The sequence below is a fragment of the Squalius cephalus genome (genome assembly GCF_949319135.1).
Source record: "Squalius cephalus genome assembly, chromosome: 14".
Taxonomy (NCBI): Eukaryota; Metazoa; Chordata; class Actinopteri; order Cypriniformes; family Leuciscidae; genus Squalius; species Squalius cephalus.
In genome coordinates, this window is record NC_137135.1 from 18,956,457 (window position 1) to 18,981,716 (window position 25,260).

At 36.3% G+C, this 25,260-nt stretch overlaps 1 protein-coding gene across 1 annotated transcript; it reads right to left on the minus strand.

The window, feature by feature from the left end:
- Window positions 1-25,260, minus strand: mtnr1ab (melatonin receptor 1A b). Its single transcript, XM_079893393.1, has 2 exons — window positions 24,807-25,260; window positions 1-2,413 (listed from the first exon to the last, which is right to left on the minus strand). The coding sequence occupies exons 1-2, from the start codon at window positions 24,994-24,996 to the stop codon at window positions 1,545-1,547; spliced, it is 1,059 nt and encodes a 352-aa protein (XP_079749519.1). The 5' UTR covers window positions 24,997-25,260; the 3' UTR covers window positions 1-1,544.

Here is a 25,260-nt window from a genome sequence, read left to right on the forward strand (position 1 = left end):
CAGTTTATCCAGCACAGTTTATTAACATTGAAAAGTTAAAGGACAAGCAAATATGTTCCATTTTGTTGCTTTTTATGTTGTAAACAAGAAAGTACTGTGTTGAACATCATTGATATGACATTATAAAGGTGGTTTATAGCAGTATACTGAACTTGATCAACTTTAAGTTGTTTCAGAGTAACTTCATTCTAAACGGTTTTAGAATTTACCATTTTGTTCACATTTCATAAGATATGCATGTTATATATGCTACGGTGGACCCCTTAAAGGAATAGTTCACTCAAAAAAAAAAAAAAAATGCTGTCATCATTTACTTACCCTCAAATTGCTACACATGTCTATAACTATTTTTTTTCTGTTGAACACAAAATAACATATTTTTAAAAACACATTTATTTATTTATTTATTTATTTCCATACAATGAAAGTCAATTTAGTCCAGTGTTGTTTTGGACCTAACTGACGTTTCACAAAAACACGTTAGCAACATTTCGTCAGTTGAGTTCTGCTGAGAAAAAAGGAAATCATACAGAATGACATAAGGGTGAGTAAATTGTGATTTTAATTTTTAGGTGAACTATCCCTTTAAGAGCTTGCCAACATTTAACTTGTGAAGTAATCTTAAAGGGACAGTTCACAAAAATGAAAAATCTGTCATAATTTACTCACCCTAAAGTTGTTCCAAACCTGTATGAATTTCTTTCTTCTGTTGAACACAAAGGAAGCTATTTTTAAGGATGTTTGAAATAACAGTTGTGGGACACCATTGACTTCCATGGTATTTTCCCCCCATACTTTGGAAGTCAGTGGTGTCCCACAACTGTTTGGTTACAAACATTCTTCAAAATAGCTTCCTTTGTGTTCAGCAGAAGAAAGAAATTCATACAGGTTTGGAACAACTTTAGGGAGAACAAATTATGACAGAATTTTTATTTTTGGGTGAACTATCCCTTAAAATCTGTTGTGGGAACTAAAAGGCATTTACTTTCAAATAAATAATGTTTTTCACATTATTTGCCCTGCAATGGCTATCTGACAATTTAACCAAGGTTACCAAGAAACAACTATACTTAAGTACAATAAACAAAGTATAAAGTGTTATTTTGCAAATGCATTATTTGGCATGTGCTGCAGACAGCATCTAAAGAACATTAGAAAATAACTTAATCAAAAAAAAAAACAAAAAAACATGATAAAGATCATAAAATGACATTGTTGAATTGTTGAGCACTTATCAGCTTTAAGGGCTATTAATCTGCTCACTTGGCACCTTGTTTTGACAGTGTCTGCATTGGTTTGTTGCATTCATTTTATAATGTCCTGGAAAAAAAAAGTGTACCTGCTGCATATAAAATAAAAACATTACATTAATACATACATGAACTTGTAAACACTGAGAAAAAGCAAGATATTTGCAATGCACCCTATTAAAAAAGCAACAGGTACAAGAAATACAGACACCTGTATTCAGGTTATTAATAGTTGTTTCTGAAAGCAGCTGAAATGTTTATTTGGTTTTTGTTTATAGTGTCCTTTCTGTGTTTTCATACCGAATCTACTTTTACTCGGTTGTTGTTTGTCATTAAAGCAGATGGCTTGCTTTTGTTCCGGTCTGCAGCATCATTTGAACTCTCTGGGAAGAACATCTTCGCAGTGCAGAGTGAGACGATAATTTTTTTGTACTCTCTTCTGAAGTTCTGGTTCAGCAGTCCGTAGACTATGGCATTAAGGCAGCTGTTGAAATAGGCCATAAAATAACTGGATACAAAAAACCACTCCGGGATGAGAGGCACAACCCGCCCGGGGTCTATGGCGACCGCCAAGCCGATGAAATTGAGAGGAGCCCAGCAGACGGCAAAAAGAACAAACACCACGAACATGGTGATGAAGTTCCTTATGTCGTGCGGCGTGAGTTTGGGCCGAAACTCGGGTTTGACGCGTCTCCTCACCTGGATCACCAAGATCCAGATCCGCAAGTAGCAGTACGTCACAATCATGATTGGAAGAAAGAAATGGAAGAAAACCACAGAGATGGTGTATGCTGAGCTGGCCGACTGCGCAAATGTACATGAGTAGACCCTGGGGTCGTACTGCAGGGAGCCTACGTAAAAGTTTGGCACTATAGCGACCACGGTCAGTATCCAGATGAGAACGACGTAACAAAGAGAGTTCTTGTCGCTGTATAGCTTGTCATACTTGAGGCTGTGACAGATATAGCAGTAGCGATTGATGGCAATGCCGGTTATGTTAAATATAGATCCAATCACGCTCAATCCCATCAGGAATCCACTGATCTGGCAGTGGACGAATCCCAAGTTCCATCCATTGTGGAAAATGGAGACCAGCACGAGAGGATAAGGATAGACCGCTACCACCAGGTCAGCTACTGCCAAGCTCACCACAAATATGTTCCCTGAAAAACAATGACAGTGGAAAGGAGATAAATGCAATTACAGGCACAAAGAGACATTGTAAAAATGAGAAAAACTTTCAAGCAAAACAGCTTATTAAAATTACCAGAATGCAATTTATTAGGTTATTGAATAACATGAGGGCAAATACAATATTGTAGCGATAATTTTAATAGATGGGAAATAAAGAGGTTTCATATGACTTCCATGTGTTCACCATCTCAGATTCTGCACAAGTTTTATGTATGACAACTTTCAAAAACAAACTTTAGGCGCTTTTCGGGATGGATGCCAGTATAGTTTTGCAGCATGACCTTTAATGCATGCAATTAATTCATATCTTTCCTAAGCCTGTCAGCTGCTTTTACTATTAAAAGGATTTGGGTTGCATCTGTTATTGTCACATGATACATATAGCTCTCCAATGAAGACCTTTTAGAACTTTTGGGCCCCATGTTAGAAGAGCACATCACTGCGAGGTGCACCGGTCTCCTATCTCTCACAGAGAAGCTTCGGAAGCATAAAAGGAGGACAGTGAAGTACGAGAGAGGGGCAGGCCTGGACTAGTTTATGTTATGTTTTGTGTATGTATGTCTTTTACTTTTGATTTGTGTTAATTCTGGATTAAAGTGTTTGAACTTTCACCGGTTCCCGCCTCCTTCTTCCATGAACAACATACTTTGTTACATAGACCCTAGCTAATCCTTGGAGTCGCTGGTTTTAAATATACCATTTCCAAATGGTTTGTTCTTTATTCATGTCATGTATCATGTAAGCTATTTGTGCTTCATACATATTTAAAACCATTTATATGTTTGTACGATTTGTATGATTCACTGACTCTAATAACATCAAGTTTTCCTTACACCTTGAATACACTTGTGAATACACCAGTGTACACATCTTTATAATTATTTTATAAAATCATACCTTTTCAAAGTATCAAATATTTTCTTTAAAATTTTTTAATAAACTATTTTGATTAATATTAATATAAAGATTATGGATATTTTTAAGAAATCAACAGTCTTAAGTGTTTAGTTTTTTTTTTAGTTGATTTCAGCCATGATACCTGTGTAATCAGTGTCCTTGTTACACATTACATGTACTTACCATAGTAATAACAGTAAATTATGCATAATTACATGCAAGCACATGTGGTTAGTTAATATTACTCAGTACTTAAATATATAATTACATTGTAACAATGACTCCTTAAAATAAAGTGTAACCGAGACTTGTTTCTCCTGCCTAGAGACTTTAGATTTTTATATCCTAGAAAGAAAGAAAGAAAGAAAGAAAGAAAGAAAGAAAGAAAGAAAGAGAAAGAAAGAAAGAAACAAGAAAGAAAGAAAGGTCATCAAATAATCAGGCAACTATCCATTTAATTGAACAATAAGAAGCTTGTTATATTACAGGGAAGAACTTTAAGAATTTTAAAGAGTCAACAAGTGTATTTTCTATTATCAATTTTGTCAATTTCTATATTCATTCTCTACTCATTTCATTTAGGCTCACTTAAAAAGAAAAGGTCAATGATAGCATTTAAGTTTGAATCATTCAAACTAAACGGACATCCAGTTCAGAGGCTGAACACTGCACTCGCATATTGGCATTTTTATCTCATACGCTTGTGAGAACATGCTGGGAAAATCTTGTAACCCTGAAATAAATACATTCATGATTTAGCCAATTAGGAATCATTAGATCAGAATATCGTTCAAGAACATTCCTGTGACATATCAATGGCTTCTCTATTTTCAACCGTTGTATTTCTAAAATTTTATTTGAACTGAGGACGACCAGCAGAGAGAGGAAAAATATGAAGCGAGATCTGGAAAGCCCAGCAGGGGCCCTGTAGCATGGACCACAAATCTCACTGCATAAGTCATCTTCAGCTGTAGACTTCATATGAGACATCATTATATTGAGTGCACAACTGCAACAAGCCGCGTTTATCTCGCTAGAGTTCTTGATGCTTTATATGATTACAACTGGAAGGAGATAAATGTACTGTTTTTATACAAACTTTGCTAACTAACTGATCTGTTGTCGATGTCAAGGGAAAATGAACTGTTTAATTACAGGTTTTGTAAACAGAGCATGCTTGACCATGTCATAGTGAGATGTAGGCTCAAATTAGTGCTTGTGTGCTTATTGTCTGTAAGCACACATCAAACCGCTAGGAGTTTTGGCAAAACTGTCAACATTATGTCTTTAATATTCGTAATATTTGTTCAAGTTTGTTTGGACAAACACTACAAAATGCAATATTGAAAATGATCATAATATAATCATGATCTTGTCTCTATAAAAATGATCAAATGTCCAAAAATATCAACCTCCCACCGCAAACATGAATGCAGCACTGATCCATGACCATGTGTCTGTGAATGCTGAGCCATTCTACTGTAGCATAAGAGGCAAAGACTCTGAGACTTTAGAGTAAAAGCCCTTACAAGCACGTCACTTCTCCCTGGAGAGTTTGTTTGTGCCACTAATGGCATCTAGGCTGCAGGGCAAACCTTTGGCCATGATTTTTCCACACCAACTCACATACAGTGAGAGGAATTCACGGCCAGATTCACCAGATCCTCTGAGAGCCAGAGGAATGCAAAGAGGATTTTTCACTCTGTTAACTCTTATACATCCAACTGTTTATGTGACTGCTTTTTTCTTTCTTTCTGCTATGCACTATAATGTGATTAAATTATCTTGCGAGATTTATTGTTTGCATTTACCTTCCTGCATTTGCCAGATGCTTGGCAAAGCAACTTACATTTTAACAGTTCTTGCATCACCACACTTTACTGTTTGAGCTACATGAAAGTAATCAATCACAGCATATTTCTTGAATTGAAAGTTTTCAATCAGGAACATACATACTACCATTCAAAAGTTTGGGGTCAGAAAGATTTTGGTTACACTTTATTTTAAGGTGTCATTGTTACAGTGTAATTATATATTTAAGTACTGAGTAATATTAAGCAACTACATGTACTTACTATAGGGTTAGGATTTGGTTTAGGGTTAGTTTCATGTAATTATGCATAATTTACTGTTATTACTATTATGTTACATGTAACAAGGACACTGTAAAATAAAGTGTTACCAGATTTTTTTACCAGTTATTTTTTACCATTTGTTACCAGTTTGTTTTCTTGGTTACGGATTAGTCTCACCTGTTTCTACACACTGTAAAAAGTGAATAGTTGGATCAACTTTAAAAAATTACTTCAATTGGTAACACCTAAAGAAATTAAGTTTTCTCAACTTAAATGATCACGTTTATTATGAAAAACGTGATAATTTAAGTTGAGAAAACTATTCACTTTTTACAGTGCAGTAGTTTAGGTCCTCGTTTTTGTTTATAGGCCTTTGATCTAGCATTCCTTTGTCGGTTCTTTTCTTGCTATATCCTAAGTTTGATGTTGATGGTAAACTGAAACACTGTTATTTTTGTATTGGAATCCTGTGTGTTCCAGTGATTTGCTTTAAGAAATTCAGCATGCGATTAGATACATGCCTCAACTTCTCTTCTTCCACATGCACCGTGACAACAGTAAAGACATTTATAATACTGTTCTTTTGAACTGTCTATTCATCAAAGATTGCTGGAAAAAAGTGTATCACGGTTTCCACAAGGGGTGTAACCAGTGTTGCCAAGTCTGCGGAATTGGGCCATTTTTAAGTTGTTGCCGTGGGTAAAAAAAAAAATGTAACGGGTTGATTGCCACCCCTGTAAGTATGATTTTGGCAATCCAACAGCCCCAAAACACCCCACAGAAATTCAGTGGAGAATTCAGCCTCCCTATATGGAGAAAATCGCATTGGGCTACTTTTGACTGGCCATTGGGCTACTTGGGCACAGACCTGGCAACCCTGGGTGTAATGGTTCTCTTTAAAAAAAAAAAAATCTAACCGTACCGTTCTCCACCCTCGGTTCGGCACGCACTTGCACCGCGGTTCATCTCAAATCTGACGAAGCATCCATAATATGGTTTGTTAAAAATAGCAACGTGTAAAACAGACAGACAGAGATCCTATGATGTACTGTGTTGAGTTCTTATTCAGTTTTTGTGCTTGAATGGACAAATTCACAAAAAAATGATGTCAACATGCCCATCTTAAAGATTATCCTATCAGTGCATTATGTCTTAAAGTGACAGCAGACTAATATTCCTGCTGTCTGTGTTTTTAATGTTAATCAAATGACAAAAGACAAGGAAATCACTCACTGCTCTTGACTGAATAGCTTTTGAAACTTCAATTAATGATTAATATTTTTAGTTAATTTATACAGTGAAGACTGTATGCAGTGTTAATTTACATTTGATTATTTTATTCAATTTCTGTACCTGAGAAGCCATGGCTGTGTTGTACCATGAAAAACTGTTTTCATCATTGATAATACTAATAAACGTTTCTTGAGCATATTAGAATAATTTCTGAAGGATCACGTGACACTGCCGACTGGAGTAATGATGCTGAATATTTCACAATATTACTGTTTTTACTTTGATTTTGATCAAGTAAATGCAGCCTTGGTGAGCATAAGAGACTTCCTTCAAAAACATAAAAAATCTTGAAAAACCCCAAACTTTTGAATGGTAGCATCTCTACAAAGCAAGTATTTTCTTGGTTAAAGCAAACTCATATGTTTTATTTTATTTAGCACATCACAAAAATAGATGCAGAGTCATCAGAAAGCAGAGAAAAACAGCAAGAGGAGAAAATGAGGTTGAACTGAATGAACCAGTAGCCTGACTCAAATGACTTTTCATGTCAGTCATGTTTCATGTCTTTGTCATGTGATTCCCCGTTAGTCATGTGATCCTGCCATGTGTTCCCTTGTCTTATGTGTCATGTTGTCATTGGTTGATTGTCTTGATTATGTTCACAGGTGTCCTTTGTCTAGGCATTAGTCTTGTGTGTATTTAAGCCCTCATGTTTGCCATGTGTCTTTGTCAAGTATTGTTTCCTGTAACCCTAACCTGTCTCCTGTAACATGGAGTTCATGCCATGCTTTTGTTTGATCACGTTTTTGTAAATAACCTGCACTTGGGTTCTCTACAAATTTGCCTCCAGTGGACTGTCGTTACAGTTGTGTGTGAGCAACCTCTTTTAACTTGGAAGCACAAATTCACTAACTGTCAGTGCAAAAAGATAATTACTTACTAAATTTCTCATTGACTACTTGCAGTGTTTCCTGCTCTGCTATATCACCACTGCTGAATCTACAGTGAATAAAATAAATAAAATTTGATTAGCCGAGTTGTGAGCTTGCTGTATGAGTTGTATGTGATGAGATGATACATTTTTACTGGGTACTGTGAAATAAAGCCAAAACAGTAGGTCATTCAACTGTGCTATAAAAAAATAAAAATAAAATAAAAAATCACAAATGCAGCGCAGCGTGACCACAGTAGTCTATTCACTGATGAATGACTCCTTAGCTGGTTTGCTCAATAAAACACTCAAAAAGACAGTATTTTCTTTGCTATAAAAATGTCTACTGTGTAAATGAGATGATTTGGTCTCCTTTTTTGCTACAGAAGATACTTGTTTACTCTTGTTTACATGCAAAAAGACTAACAGGCCTACAGGATGCAGAGGTGAATGTATTTATAGTAGTTTGAGATGGTAATGAAGACTAATTGGTTCCACACAACTTGTTCAGTAGGAAATGTGATAGAACATCTATCAACACAGCATCAAGTTGAAATGAATTAAGCCCCGTTAGTTTAGACACTGCTGGTAGATGCTTTACACCATCTAGATCTAAAAAGCATCTTTCACCAAGGACAGCCATTCAAAAGCAGCCAAGTATTCAATAATCAATTCAATTCTCTTTCCCCATATCATGATTTGTTTTTGTAGGGCACTTAAAAGAGTGAAGTGGATTTATATTGTTCGTGTTTGCTGCCTTTGACATCACAGCTCAGGTTAGTCACTAGTGAAGTCAGTCAATCAGCGTTGTCACATGACATTTGCAGTTCAGGGGCCCGTTCTTCATACGTTGCTTATTACATCCGAGATCAAATGACACATCCAAGATGATATCATCGTGATCATGATCAATCATGATCTGGCTAACTCGGTTCTTCGAACACACTTGCCGGATATGATTAGTATCGCTGGATTGAGTTATCTGAGATAATTGCGCGTTCATGCACTGGTTAAAAGGGGATACGATAGTAGAAACATTGATCAGCAATGCTGCTATTGGCTGCTCAGCGTGGTCAAAGAGCGCGCTCAGTTTTTCTCCTGAGCAGAGCAAGAACTAATAGTCGAAGTTTATTCAGAATTTTAATGTTTAATCAAAACGCCAGGGAACACCTCAAAGTCTGCAAAAGCCAGGAGAGAGGGCAAAAAGTAGCAGACAATTTAAATCCGTTAGAAGTGGCCATGTTAGATGTTTTTATCACTTAATCACTTAGCCTATATTTTTGTATTTTAATAATTGCATAATTACTTTGTGCATTGTAATGTCAGTCACCATACTAGAACATGGGAACAAATAAAAGTGAAGTACAAAAATATTCTACATAATGGTATTTTTTTGTTATATTATAGTCTCTTTTATAAAAGGCACTGTTAAACAAATGGTGTTCTGTTTATAAAAGCAACCAAGAAAAAGGCTGAGAAAAAAATAGAAAAGATCTAAGTAGCCTACACTGTAAAATAATTTTTGCTGCATTAAATTAAGGCTGTATAGTCATTTCAACTGTTAAATCTTGAGTAATGATGAATTGCTTTGACTTGTGAAAGTGAAAACTGATAAACTTATGTTAATGTAAAAATATTTTGCCATGAGTTATTGATCACATTTTTCCCCAGTGTAGTTCATTGTAATGACATTGTGTTTTCCTCTTTTGTGCACTTTTACATAATACACCAACACTTGTATCTGTTCCCAAGAAAGTGGTGGCTGAAATATGTGCAGTAAGTGGACATTTTCTAACTTTCCAAAGGAAAGAAAGTATAAGACTTTGTAATGTCCATTTGTTTCCATTGCACTGGACAGTGAATAAACCCTCTCAGATAACTGTCATATGGAGGAACTAGCCTACCTGCAAGTGCATAAATAACTTTACTTAATTTATACTTGTATGCTTTATGGCTGCAATATAAGTTGCAGGATTCCACATCTACAGAAAGGCCTACAGAAGAGTCTGCACAGACAGAGGAGACATAGGCCTACAGGTGGGCAGTGAATAGACAACTTTTCCTTTTTATTTGTTGAATGAGGCATGTGTCTAATATCTCTTGTTGCAGGCACTTGACCACTGGCTTTTCTTTACAAAGAACAATTGAAATAAAACTCAAGGAACTAAGCATATTTGTCTTTTATTAAACATTTAATGAAAAGTGTTTTTTTTTTTTTGGCAATGTTGTGTAATATGGCACATGCAGCAATGTCACAGGCCCTGTCAGGTATGCAACCCTCAGACTTTTCAGACACTGAAGTTCCCTTTAGTTAGCCAAAGTTCATTTCATTGTGTGCCCTTGTTCTGGCAAGAGCTGCATTGTAACTGGTTTGGGTCAGGGAATGGGGTCATAAAACACCTGTCTGCAGGAACATGTCATAATCACCTATGAAAAAATGCAGTTCTGTTAGGATCAGCATAAGTGTATGTAATACAGTGAGCTTGATATTTAATTGTGGAACTTTCCTTACCACTTTCAAATAATGTGCATACATGTGAATCTCTGAAAATTCTTAAGTCATGCACAGATCCTGGCCATTTTGCTTTCATATTTGTGATATGGAAGATTTTAGTCAACTGCCTTTTTTTTTTATTTGATATAATATTACTAATCTGGAATATTAAGAATCACAATAGTAACTGGGCTGCACATTTACATTGTGAATCCCCTTTCTGTTCACATAATCCCCGCCTTGGCAGTCTGTGGTAGCCTATAGTCTATGGTACCAATCACGTTAGTGAAGCCTGAGTGACATATCTGTAATCGGCATGGTCATGATTGTATGATCTTCATAAAAAATTATGATAGCCTAAAAAAAAAAAAACTGCTTTACAACATTGGGTCTTAAGTGGCTTGGAAATGCCACAAAAAAAAAAAAAAAAAAAAAACTAAAACTGTTTTTTAAACATAAAAGCGACAGAAAACGACAATCTCACGAATCACGAGAAAAAATATATATCTCAGAAAGAAAGTGCACTATCGCGCTGCGCTGGACTTCCCGTATCAGCTCCGTTTATGAAGCCGCAGTCTAATCCTATTAACATGAAATAAGCCTGCTCCCGAGCAGGTTTAAGTTTGCGCACATGTTGCTATGACAGCAAGTCCAGGATGAGCGTTGAAGTAGGCCTGTCACGATTATGAAATTTGGCTGACGATTAATTGTCTAAAAAATAATTGCGGTTATGCCGATTAATTGTCAGTTTTAGGGCTTTGACGATTAATTGTCTGTGTTAGGGCTTTGGCGATTATGCTGATTAATTGTCTGTTTTAGGGCTTTGTGCTTCATTCATTAAATAATTGTGATGAATTTAATCCTTTGTAAGTTATCATTTTGCAGTGTAAGATTACAGTTAACACCTTTAAATATTAAATAAATATATTCAATAGCTATGACAATTTGTTTATTAAACTTAGTGAGTGTATAAATCAACAGCAAAAGGTAATTTTTGAAAACATCTGCACAGTTATTTAATAAAATCTAAACATGTTAATAAAAACAAATGCGCACAAACCATGATAATATGATACGCTTCAAAACAGAGCGGAACAAAGCGCGTATGCGCATCGCGGGTGCAGAATGATGTGCTTAATGCAACATGGAGTCACAGTGCACAGCGCGTGCTGCACAAGTGCGCATTTAAAAGTTCACGGCACAAAGCGAAGAAATGTCGAGGGCACAAATCCTAGTGTATATCAGTCCAACAGTTTATTGATCATTTGTTTCTTCACAGTTTTAAACTCCAGTTATTGTGCGTCTGATGCCAATTCATAGTCCTTGTGCTGTGTAGGCACACGGTAGCGAGCGAGTCATTTAGAAACAGCAAAAAACTCCAGCAAAATAAAGTCATTTTATGCAAATCCACAGCCCTTTATCTACAGATCAAGCATTATAACGTCAATGTCACATTGGAGAAAGTTTTACCGTGTATCCTGTCGTAACCGGACGACGCGCGTTGTTTGAATGCTGAACGGAATGATTGACAGCTGCAGAGTTTGAATGCTGAACGGAATGATTGACAGCTGCAGACGAGTTTGTGAACTTTAATTTAACAATGTAAATATACTACTGTCCCTCACATTAAGCTATGACTTTGAATATATTGCTAGAAAACGTAATTAGTGCTTGTCTATTTATTTTAGTTCATGACTCCCCCTTGTGCCGTAGGTCTATAAAAGAGCGCAATAATCGCGGTTGTCTGAAACAATCGCGGTTAGATCAAATAATCGCGATCAGACGGTTATTTAATTATCGCGACAGGCCTACGTTGAAGAACCAAACAATCCAAGATCATGCCAAATCGCCAACAATCAAATCCAGCTAAGTGAGTTAGCGACGTACGAAGAACGGACCCCTGGTGATTCAGAATCCTTTAAAGGCAAAACAACAAGGGATTCAACAGGAACTCCAAAATCTTTATAGGTCTCTGTGACATCATGCACTGTGAATGTAATAGTCTGTCATAACCTAGAAGTCTGCAGATACATACTCATATTAATCTTTTAACACAGAGACCATCAGTAACAGGTCTCTTTGCTTATAAAGCACCAAATAAACTACGTCAAATAAACATGAGAAAATGTTGATTCATAGTGTAGATGGACAAGAGACATATATTTAAGTTTGCAGTGGGAAAGCCAAGGGGATGTGCTATTACAGTAAGTTATTATATTATAAATAATTTTAATAAGATAAATACATTCACTTTTCTTGCCAATTTGTTGCATTGCATACTAATGTATGTACAGAAGTATAACATGATATAAAAACATATACTATTATGTTGTATACTGTGCCCTTGATTTATCAAGAGTCAAATACAACAAGACGAAAACATTGATATGCAGTTGCTTGCTCTTTATTATCTAACTGAAAGAATAAGTCAGCACTCATTACAAATGACAATGTTGGGTATTTGTTTTCAGAACTAAGCTTTCTTGGCTTTAACCAAAAGATTTTGGGTCCCGTAGGTACAGTATCGGTTATATTTATTCAATATCCCTTTAATGAAGCCTCTCCACATCTAAGCAACCAGATATTAAAGCAAATGTATCAAACTGATGGTCAAATTCTGGAATACTGGCTTCTAATTAGTATTGGCTGGGTATTGCATGTTTTTACTGCAGCCTTTGCAAAATAAATTTTGATATAATTTTGTCACTCCAACTGAGCACTAAAGAGAAGCTACACTAACCTTGAGTTCACAGAAATATTATGCTTAAATCAATATTTTATTGCTTTGGGATCCTGGAGAGCAGTTTCAAATGATACTGGAGTCTTTAAACAGAACTCATCACTCATGTCCTTAGTACAACTAAAGACAAGCAGAGTGACAAAAGACAGAGGAAAAAGTACTGTACTGTATCTAGCATGTACTATTCAGCTCACAATTGTGCACAGATTAAAGGATCAGCACAATAAAATGTGTCACATTCTAAGGTACTGAAAATTCCTTGATAAGGTAAAAATGGTAAATAACCATATTTACTTCTAAGAGAAACAACTGACAAGAAAAAAAACTAATTGAAAAACTCTGAAGGTGTTCAACAAAAAATATAGAGCCACAGCAACATTTATTCATGAAGATCATTCCTCACTTCATCTCTAGATGATAAGACCATTATAAAGCCCAATCAGGGGTGATCTGACATTTGATATTAAGTCATCTGCCACAGTCAAACCCAGATAAAGGGTCATAGTCCAGCCTTGCAGAAATACTGAACAAACCAATTCAAAGCCTGACCATCAGTATGAGTGAGTGAGGATATTGTTTTGTGCGTTAACACATATATGTAAATTATGTTAATATGGGCAATCACTCCACACACTGATATTTTGTTTGACTCTCAAGCAATAAGCAACAACCTGGCCTGACAAAACCTTTAAAAAGTGTGCTTTAAACAAGAGATTGAGATTTAAACACTTTTTGTTGGACCAAACAATAGAAAAACCACAAAACCAATAAATGAACATGGCAACTGCTGCTTCAATTATTTGGAGTATTGTAATTATATATATATATATATATATATATATATATATATATATATATATATATATATATATATATATATATATATATATATATATAAAAACAGTCATATAATAAGCAGCAGTAAAATAAACAAAAATATTTTGTCTCCACTTAAAAAAAATAATATGGCCACAGAAAATTTGCTATGTCATGTGACATTTGATACAGACCCTGGATTAAAATGTCTGGCACGGTGGTGGACCAGGCTGGCTGTGTTTAACAGTGGATGAGCCAAGAGTGGATCTCAAAAAGGAGTCAGTCTGTAAGTGAGCGCAGCATCAGTACAGTGTATAAGCAATTGTCCATTCATTGCCTAGGCATCGAAACCAGCCTTGGGCAGGCCGAGGGCCAAGGCAGGCAGGAGTGAGGACATGACTCCTTGAGAATAAATAAAGCTTCATCTCAAAAAGCAAAAAAATTGTGAGTTTCCAACAGGGCAATGCAGTCTGTTTGTCTGTCTGTCTGTATTTAGTTCTTTTTGGAGCGTGAATTAAAATAGCAATGAGGACATTCAGATGTGTGACATTAGATTTCATCGCAGGGATGTAGTGGAGGCTAAACGCACGTAAACGCCGTTTACGCACCTCCCAAAATTCGGAAATAGTGCTTACCCACCTCCAAAGTGCGTTTATCCACCTCTAAATTGCGTTTATCCACCTCTAAATTTCACGTTATTTGAGCGGACTTTGCTTTTCTAGTGCGTGATCGCCGATCGGTACATGATTCGAGCATTTGGGCCGTTAACGACAGAGCAGAACGCTGCAGCGCAAACACGGAGCGGAACATTGAGCAGAGAGCGGAGCGCGCCGACACACACAGACAAAAACGGAACAAAGAGAACGGCGCACACACGGAGCGGCAAAGACACGCTCGTGAAGTTACTAAACAAGCTGCGCGAGAATGAAACCTGGTCGCCGAACACGGAAGGGCGGGACGGAACATTTTTGTTTTTTTAGTTTTGCAAAATCGTCTGTTAATGTCGCAGCCATTACACTTGTGGAAACTACAGTGCAACATAGGCTATATTGTCTTCTGTTAATTAGCCTACAGAAACTGAGTTTTCTTTCAATTAAAATAGCCTATGTGGCACCAGATCCATCCTTCTGTTGTTAATCTGCACCTGCTACATTAGCAATTGGAAAAAACTGTAATCGACAACTATTTCGATAATCAATTAGTCGGTTTGAGTAATTTTTTAAGACAAAAGTAAAAAATTATTTGATTCCATCTTGTTAAATGTGAATATGTTCTAGTGTATTCTCTCCTCTGTGACAGTAAACTGAATATCTTTGAGTTGTGGACAAAACAAGACATTTGAGGATGTAATGACTAATCATTATGTACAAGTGCATTGCATTGGAAGCCCTGGATATTGTGATCCAGCTTACGGTCTCCGGAGCGACAGGCCTAACGTTACTGACCATGGCAGAAATGAAATTGAGAGCGCGCACTTTATGACAGCTCATCGAGTCATTTTACAGATATAAGGTTTACCAGTTTATTAAGTTTACCAGTTTATTTACCAGTTTACCCACTGAAAAGGTGTGTATATATTTGTTTACTGTTAGTTGTAACGAGTGTTTTGTGTACTTCACTGTGTATGTTGATGATAATGAAAGGGAGAGAGAGTTTATGGATAAGATTTTAATGCTCACTTCTTATACTGTGTTTATTCAGCTCTTACAGTGATTCTCTGGAGTAAAACTAACGCTTCATCTTTTGTGTGATGTACAATAAACTTAACTGAACTCATCAGTATATTTTGGTCATCATGCGGACAGGGTCTGCCACAGCAGGCTTGTATTAATAGTGGATAAAAGCAGATGACAAATAAGTTATAACCGTAATTAAACTAAACTATACCTGTTCTATCTCCATACAGCATATATTCTCTGGCTCTGTGGGCATTATTGTCCGACTCCGAATGAAATGAACACCGCAACCGCAACTGAGAGTTTCTGTTCTGATATTATCAGATTAGATTGTCCTGGCTCTGAGCGCGAGCTCGTGAGGCTCCGCCCCCTGTGCGTGGAACCGCATCTCATTATCATTTAAAGGGAACACACTAAAACAGCGTGTTTTTTTGAGCCCCAAAAAATTACAATTTAAACATGCTGTAAAAAATTATCTGTTGGGTATTTTGAGCTAAAACTTCACATACACACTCTGGGGACATCAGAGACTTATTTTAAATCTTGTGAAAAGAGCCATAATAGGTGCCCTTTAAGTATAATCACTATTCTCTGTCCTCGTTCCAGCCTGCTGAAAGGGCCCTTCTTACGCTCACACAGCCTCTGTGAATAATTGGTAGAAGAGAGTTCCTCTTGAATGAACAGTGAACTTTATCTAATATGACCGCCTTGGGCTCATAAGCAAAGTCAGTGCTAAAGAGCAGTAGTTAGAGATGAGAGCCGCATAGAGAAGACGGGCTCTGTTACACTGTCCGAGACCTTGAAAAATGTAAAAAGAAATCCAAGTGCCTGTATGGGGTTCTTGTAGCTCAACTGGTACTGCATGATGCCCACAATGCTAAGGTCATGGATTTGATTCCCAGTGTGAGTGTATACCTTGAAATCTACAGGTATTGAGATATAACATGCATATAGAACAGCATATCATTGCTAGCTCTCAGGTAGAGTTTCATTGGCAGTTTTATGATGTAGGTACACTGGCTGTGTTGAAAGGAGGCTTACCTAACAGCGGGGAATGGTTAGTCTGAATAATCTAAACAGACAGTTGTGCCACAGCAGATAGAGTCTTTGAGGTTGAGTAGCTTAAATAAAACAGATAGACCGCAATGGGGAGTAGCGGAACCACTTTGTTTCAGCACAGAAGAACAATGAAGAGTGAATGTGTGCGTGCTCATGTGACCCCATTTTTTGTTTTTTAAATCACTTTACCTTTGTATATGTGGTGGAATGATTGCTAATTGAATATTCACACTGGGTCAGTGGTTCTCAAAATGGGCCATGGGAGGTCGTCTCATGGCGAGGAACATAATGAAGCACACATCGTGGGAGGCTAATGGAACAATTACTGGGTTAATTTGACCCACTTATCAAAGGTTATAGTGCACTGTACTCAGTACAGGAAACAAAAATGTATATGTATGACTGTATGTATGTATGTATGTATGTATGTATTATTAAATAAAGAAGTTTTTCTAAATCACTTTGGCACATTTTTCGAAAAACAGTCTTAAAGGGGTGGTATAATGCCCTTTTCACAAGATTGGCCCAGAGTGTGTATGTGAAGTTTTAACTCAAAATACCCCACATATATTTTTATATAGCATGTTAAAGTGGTCCCTTTTTGAGGGTCAGCAAAAATGCAGTTTTGTGTCTGTTCCTTTAATGCAAATGAGCTGCTGCTCCCGGCACAGAGGGTGGAGCTTCAACAGCTTGCACTCACACAGATATGCACTGAAAATTTCAAAAACTTTTAGCCTTTCATCTGCAAACTGGATTCAGACAATGATGGAGAGACTCAAGAAGAAGTGACAACATGTAGAATGCAACAGGACATTTCTGAATGGTTAGTTGATGAATTTATGTAGCTTATGTGTAGTTATCTTCTAGTCATTGATTAGCATATTCTGTCTTAATAATCTATAAATCGTGTTCAAGGGACGGGGTTTATGTACATTTTAGGGATGGTGATGTCACTAACCCTGGAGGAATGTCATGTAGTCCCTACCATGAGTTTGTTGTAGTCCTTAAAAAGTGATTTCTTTAATTTCTCCCTTTGCTTTGAACTTTGAGCATTGTAACTTTGCAGATGTTGTTTATGCTCAAACAGCAACACACACTAACTAAAGTTAAAAAAGGGAAATCATAATTAACCACCCCTTTAACATTATCTAAGTGCAATTGTCACAACTATTTGCTGGAACATCAGAACTCTATTCTACTCTACTCTACTCTATGTCTGCGAAATAACTCACCCAAAACTTGTATGCTTCAAAACCTAGACTAGTAATTGTGTCAGTAAATTGGCCAATGGCACTAAAATAAAAAGTGTTTTTGTCATTGTGCGAATCACACCGATCAAAATGTTTAAATGTGTTTTCACCATGGAAATATTTGTTATATACAAATTTCATGTTTTTTTTTTCTACTTTTTTGTTGACACCGGTGATAAGAACTCCATCCACTCACAGAAAATGACTGGCCTGTTCAGTTTAGTTTGATATTGGGCCAGTTACCTGAAATCTCATTTTGCTCACACAATGAAGGAATGTTTAGAGGTTGTGAAGAATTTGAAAATTTCACTGGGAATCAACTCATTAGTTTTGATTAACAAGCCATGTGAATTTAGTCACTGCGCAAATTGTAGACAATAGGCTACTCCTTTACACACATGTGCCAATACAGATGCAATTTGCTTAAATCAACAAGAAATTCAAATCTGATGTGGCCAAGAAACTAATTGTTCAGAGATCTGAACTTGTTTTGAGAAAAAAAAAAAAAAGTCTCATTTGAGAATTGAGCCAAAGCGATTAAGAAAAACTGTAATTAAACCACCTGGGGCCTCATTTATAGAACTGTGCAGGATCCTTACTAGAAGTGTGCGTGCGCCCGAAAGCCAAAAATGGCATAGGCCTACGCAAAAAAATATTCAGATTTATAAAACGGTGTGTACGCCAGAACCTGCGCTGAATTCCCTTTATAAATCCCAGTCAGCGGAAAATTGTGCGCACATGCGTCTCCTCCCCGAAATATTCATATATGGAGCTTACAACGCCTAGTTTTACTATGCATATCCTCATCTGCATATCATTTACATATGCATATTCATCCACGTGATAACATGTTTAACGGTACAGAGTACAGACATTTGGAAAATATGAGATACAGATGTGCCGTCTACATTGCTAAAAAATAATTTAGTAGCCTATCCTTGCCTTGTTTTTTAATAATAAATCAAAATAGTATAAAATACATTTCAGAGAGAGTTTTTCTCCACTGGCAAAATAGTATTTTTAATTTCTTTATATTTTTAATGGAAACAGATAGGCCTTATTGTGCATTATTGATCATTATTTGCACAAAAATATTTCCTCAGACCATATCATGCGCTAAGCAATTCTCGCTGTAGTTAAAACATTAAAAAAACAGCATAAAACACAGAAAAGTGTTCAAAAGCATCGCATCCACTACAAATATTTATATTTAGCCTATTATAATATTTTTAAAAAATTAACTTCTTGGTAATGATTTCATCTAATTTAAGTGCTTAACTCCATTAATGAGAATGGCATATTTAATCTAAATGTGTATATCAGATGTTGCCTAAAGCATAGTTTAAATCATTATTTTATTTATTTAAACTGTTATTGTAAACATGCACTGTTTTTTTATGATTAGGACTCATAATGAAGATTTAAATCAGTTTTCCTTCATCTGCCATCAGTCATTCAGCTCACCATCGGTGTCGCCAAACTGCTCTGTCTCCAAAATGTTCGTACGCATGGGTCAGAGTTTGCGTGCAGGTCAAGTTTTTCCAGTCAAGTTTGTTCCTATGAATCACAACTTATGCGTCGGAAGTAGCGTACGCCTCTTTCAGGGCATGTTTTGTGTGTACGCAACGGTTATAAATGAGGCCCCTGATGACTGAAAACATTACAACAAAGATGTGTAAACTGAAGAGACAATGAAATAGGTCAAAATGGAGAGTAAAGTACTACAAAGCACAGTACATTTCAGGGAAAGGTGTTACAATTTACATAGTATCGTTAATTTGTTATATTTTGGTAATGAACATGTTCCGTAGGCTATTCTTATTGTGGGCACTTCAAAACATTGTGAATAATTCTAGGTACCTTATTTTCTGAATTGTTTAGATTTTTAGAATACACATTACCCAGCAAGCAATAGCCGTCATTTCACTGTCTCGGTTAAATATAGACCCGATATAGCCAGGCTATGTGTAACCCACTTCTAGCCAAAATAACATTGAAGTTGGTTACATGTAATTTTTTTCCCAAGCAGCTTGCAAAATGTATGATATTCCATCATGTAAGCAAAGTCAACTGTGATTACAAGGTGTTTGGTTTCATTTCTTTGACATGTTCTATGTGTAGGCTGTGCGTAGCCATGATTTAGCTCGTAGTCAGCCCGGCTATTTATAGCCCACTTATAGTCGAAACTGATTAATTGTAGTTTTAATTAATTGTTAGGCAGGCAACGCATGGTATGGTTGATATCTCATAATGTTCGCATTGGTAATAATATCTACAAGGTGCCAGTGTCATTTCATGACATGGTCGATCTGTAGTCACGATTCAGCTCTGAATTGGACGGGTTATGTGCTGTCTGCTGGTCTACGTTTAACGGCTTGGCTATAGCCCTGATTTAGACCAGCGATTAGTATAGCCAAAATAATATTAAAATTGTTTACATGTTTTTCGTTTGCTGTCACACATTTGTAAAAAATCTATGATATTATTTGACTGTCTTTCATTTTAAATTAAATAAATTGCAATTACATTTCTCAACCGCTAGATGGCAACAGCCCTACTGAGACATGACTACTGGCAACGCGAGACTTGATAGTTAGTAGAGATCACCATAGACAGTATATAAACTGGACACAGTGACCCAATTGGATTCAACAGAGACAAGTGATGTCAGTTAGAAGCACTCACTTCCTGATGGTCGAGCGTACTGCTCAGACTCAAACTGAGCTCGACGACGTAGATGTGACGTGAGCAACCCGTCTGTCTTCTAGTAGCTGTGCCAAGAGAAATCTGAATCATTCCCTTCCGAAACTCGCAGAGACGAAGATCGTGAGTAGGAGCTGTCCATGAGCTAGGAGCAGGAGAAACTTTTGCTAGGTATTCTGATTAATTATTTGTCATTTTGCCTCCACGTCCCCCCGATTGCACGCGAGCTTCTGCTCCTGTCCATACGGTAATCTCTCTACTGTGCGACAGAGAGTCGCGTGGTTATGACGCAATCGTTAGCCTATTTTTACAAAAACTGCTTTTACGGGGCCATAACGTAAGATACAAGGTAATGGAGCCTTTTATACATTTTCGTGTTTCTTTAGAAATAAATAATGGACAAATTGAGTCTTTAAACGCCTCAGATGTAAAGTTATTCACTGTCAAAGTGACGCCAAAATGAATGGGAGTCAATGGGATGCTAACAGCAGGTGATGGTCCGCTAATCAATGGCGGCGTCCGGTGCTGCGTTCCAGTCCACTTTTAGACACGCACTTGCGAACTTCCCTAAGCACTTCCCCTTGAGGGAATCCCCGCCGCCATTTTGAAGTGCGGCCCACTTCGTGAAGTGGGCGAGGGAAGTTTAGATGGACAGACCCTCGTTCCCTCGATTTTGACCGAGGGAGCGAGTCTACTTCATATATACACTTCAGGCACCTATATGTCCCACAATGCAGTACGATTGTGACGTCACCACAAATCTCGTCTAATCACCACCTAACAAACAACTCTATGATATATTAATTATATATATATATTTAATTTAAAACAACCCACACACACCTATATACATTTGGATGCTACATTAAACAAATTCTTAATAATATGAGAATTATTAAATATACTTCAAAATAATATGAAACCCTGCCCCCCTGGAGATCACCGTTCTCGCGATCGCGCAATAAACATTTCCACCATTTTGAAATATTTTAAACGTTAGATGCCACCCGCCAATAAACAAAAAGAAGAAGAAGAAATATTTTAAACGAGCCAGAGCATTGCATTCAGCTTTCGGTCAAAGAGAACAGGTAAGACATTCCTACTTTTGTCTTGTAAATATCTGTGTTTTCGTTTTGACGTGCTCATTTTTTAGCTAAATTATTTGTTATCATGTGTTGTTGGAATCGTGACATTTTAGTGGGTAACAGTGTATCATGGTAACTTACATGCACGTGTAGGCTACTGTAACCCCATGTTTCCATGTGCCCTTAAACTAGAATTATCTAAATCCAAAGATGTAAACATGAAACATGTGCAAACTATTATAAAGTGTTATGAAAGCCACAAATATATTTTACTCTTTTCTTTAGATCATTATGATAAGAAAATAGCATTTCCTCACTAAAGCTCTCATCTTTGACAAAGTCCATCAATGATTTGTACTATAATATTGAATTTGTCTGAACAATGGCTTGTTACATACAGAGAGAGCATATACAGTAATAGAGTAGAATAATATTTGTCATTGTACAAGCACAATTAGATGAAGTTTCATTCAAAATGCCTTCATTCATTCAAGTTTGAAACTTTCAAATTAATTTTATAATACAGCATAAAAAAAACAAATGATTGACTATATAAAATGAGCAATTATAAAAAGTATCCGGCAGTATATCAATAATGCAAATAGCTCATATGTGCATTAAAACCTAAACAGAACACACACACACACACACACACAAAAGAAAAAACAGTACAGGTGAATGTATTAGTCCCATGCACACTTGAGGTTAAACTGTCAACAATGCTTTTCTTGTGCAAATTAATTTTTTCTTATTTGTCAGATGCTGTTACAACCAACTTCCCAGCAGCAACAGAGTTTTATATTTTATTATCTTAAGTTGTTGATGTTCCATATATATATATATATATATATATATATATATATATATATATATATATATATATTAATCATTTTATATTGTATTTTTAATATTTGATTTGGTCATTTTTATGTTTTGATCTTTTTGTAAGTTGTTAATGTTTTTTTTCTAAATAAAACCTTTATATTTAATTTGTTTGGATGGATTGTCATTTATGAGAACCTGTTATATTTGAGTGAAAAGAATCCTTTAGCCATTATTTTGTTGTCCATTAATGTATATGTAGTCGTTTAATAGCCATCTAATTGATGACTAGTCTATTCTTGGGCTATGGTTAGACGTCTATTAGATTTTCACTGACAGCCCAAATTCAGCCTTGTTTTAACCTAGACCCATATGCACTGTCTATTAGACGTATGTAGTCGTTCAATAACCGTCTAAGTGATGACTAGTCTATTCTTGGGCTATGGTTAGACGTCTTATTCTTGGGCTATGGTTAGATTTTCTATTAGATTTATACATCTATAGATTTAGATTGTCTATTAGATTTTCACTGACAGCCCAAATTTAGCCTTGTTTTAGACTAGACGTCTGAGCTGTGTTTTGACGGCTATTAGACGTCTTTTAGACGCAAAATTGCTTGCTGGGTAGCTTATTTCTGCATCGTGATGGGCTTAACAAAAATGCAAATTCTCTATAGTTGTGTCCCAATTCGGAGGCTACGTCATTCGGAGGGCGCATTTGAAGGCTGCATACGATATCAAGGATGTTTTATTTAAGAAAAATAACTGTAATAAAATTGACTGTTATTCCACGTGATGTGCAAAATACTGTAATTTCTTTCTTACATTGCAATCTAACTGTTACTTTTCTTAAATGAGCCCGCCTCGATGACGTATGCAGCCTTCAAATGCGCAGCCTCCGAATTTTGACAGCCGCAGTGACATAGGTGGTTCTCATCAGAAATACAGTGGTTGCCCCGGTTACTCCAGCGCACAAAGCAGCTGCATAACATTCTGTTTCTAATACAGAGAATGCTTATCACAGAGGAAAAAATGAAGGCATTCAGTATTTATGTGTTTTCAAACAGAATTTTTTGATATTTTTAACATTTAAATATTTTATTTAAATACATGCCAGTCCAGAAAGGATATCTAGATATTGATTGAAAATTTTCTGATTCTTTATTGTTGTTCTTTGTGTTTTTTAGCACGTTAATCAGTTTGGAACATTTGTTTAATACATTTGTATTATGTATTGTCTTATTGTATTTAAATCTTAAAGTTTCTTCTTGTTATTATAAAAAAAAAAAAGTTATTAAACTTATTATTAAGAGGACAATACTAAAGTTTGTTTATCAATTACCATTATAAAAGCTTCTTGTGCAATTGTGCGTTATGAATATTTGATACCATCACATGCCTAAAGCCTACCAAATTTTAACAGCAAAAACATCAATATGCTGCTCCACATAATAATGCATATTTAAGTATATTTAGTTCATTGGAGTTGCTTTGTACTTTATGTAAACATAAGCACTGTAAAGCATGCACAAGTGCAGGCTACATTTTTGTCCAAGACTGGATTTCCTTGTAAAATAGTGCTGTTGTAGTTTTCAAACTGGTGCCACAAACTTCACAGTTGAGGAACAACATAAGGTCTATGTCTCTATTGGCAGAGAAATGTGACATATGGGCCGGTGTTGACACCGGTGATAAGCACTCCATCCACTCACAGGAAAATGACTTGCCTGTTCAGTTTTGTTTGATATTGGGCCAGTTACCTGAAACCTCTAAAAATAGTCCCTTACTGCCCAATACAGTCAAACGAAAAACCCTGTCAGGAATGACAGAAAATATGAAATCACACTGAGTAAGAATCCAGTTTATGCAGAATGATGCATGATCCTAATTCATTTATGAACTTTTAAAACTCACTTCATACTGTGTACACTGTCTGTTAAATAGTATGCATGTAATCCTGTCAGTATTTGATATCCTGTAATTTAAGCACCCCATTGACTGAAATCCTGGTGCCCAAATCCTGCTAGTAAGATTTTAATGAAATAAAGATGTTATTATGACCAGTCATTGCCTCATTAATAAATAAATAAATAAAGCAATTGTAGTGAGATAAGGAGTTTAACTACAAATCAAATAGATATAAATATTAAATACAATGAGTAATTACTAGTAAAGCTGAAAACTATGTAAGTACTGGGACAGTGGCTATACATATAGTCAGTTATATCAGAACAGTTAATATCTGAACCTATATAATGTTATAATGAAATGAATGACAAAAATACCATAAAGTTCAACTCATATTGTTCCTTGTCACTACTGAGATTAACCCACTAGAATCTAAGGAATAAGTACTGGTGACGAGTGAAATAAATGTTAGTCACTATTTGTAGTAGCTACTAGTATCGAATAGTTACAGGTGAAAGTGAGAAAGATACTAATATTGGATCATCTGCTAGCAATTAAAAATAAGCACTGTATAGGCTAGTGACAAAAAAATAAATAAAAAAAAATACTAGGAACCGTTTTACATGAATAACTGTTTAAAAGGCTTGCCATGTTTGTTTTAAAAGCGACCTTACCTGCGTTTCTAAGTTTCTTGTTTCTGCACACGGAGAAAATCACCAAGAGGTTCCCCAATATATCAACCACGATAGTGAAGATCAGAAAGCAGCCCAAAGTTGTGGAGACCCAGGGAGGGCGATTCAGCGAGATCTCGTAAGGGCTCAATGAAGAACTGTTCATCAACCGGCTGCTGCCATTTATTTTCATCTTATCTTCACTTCAATAATCCTCGTCATAAAGCATTTTTGAGTCCATTGGAAAACCATGAGTGGCTGTTTTTGCGTTTACGTAAACTTGCGTAAATTGAAGGTCTCTTGTCATGTCATGGTCCTCGATGGAGCGCACGCCTTCATGGTCTGCGCGCGGACATCTGTCCGCACTTTTATAGCTTTGTGTCTACATCAGATTGTTGGTATGTAACATCCGACAGCAAGTTAAGTTCTTCTCAAATGCACATGGATGGGTGATGAG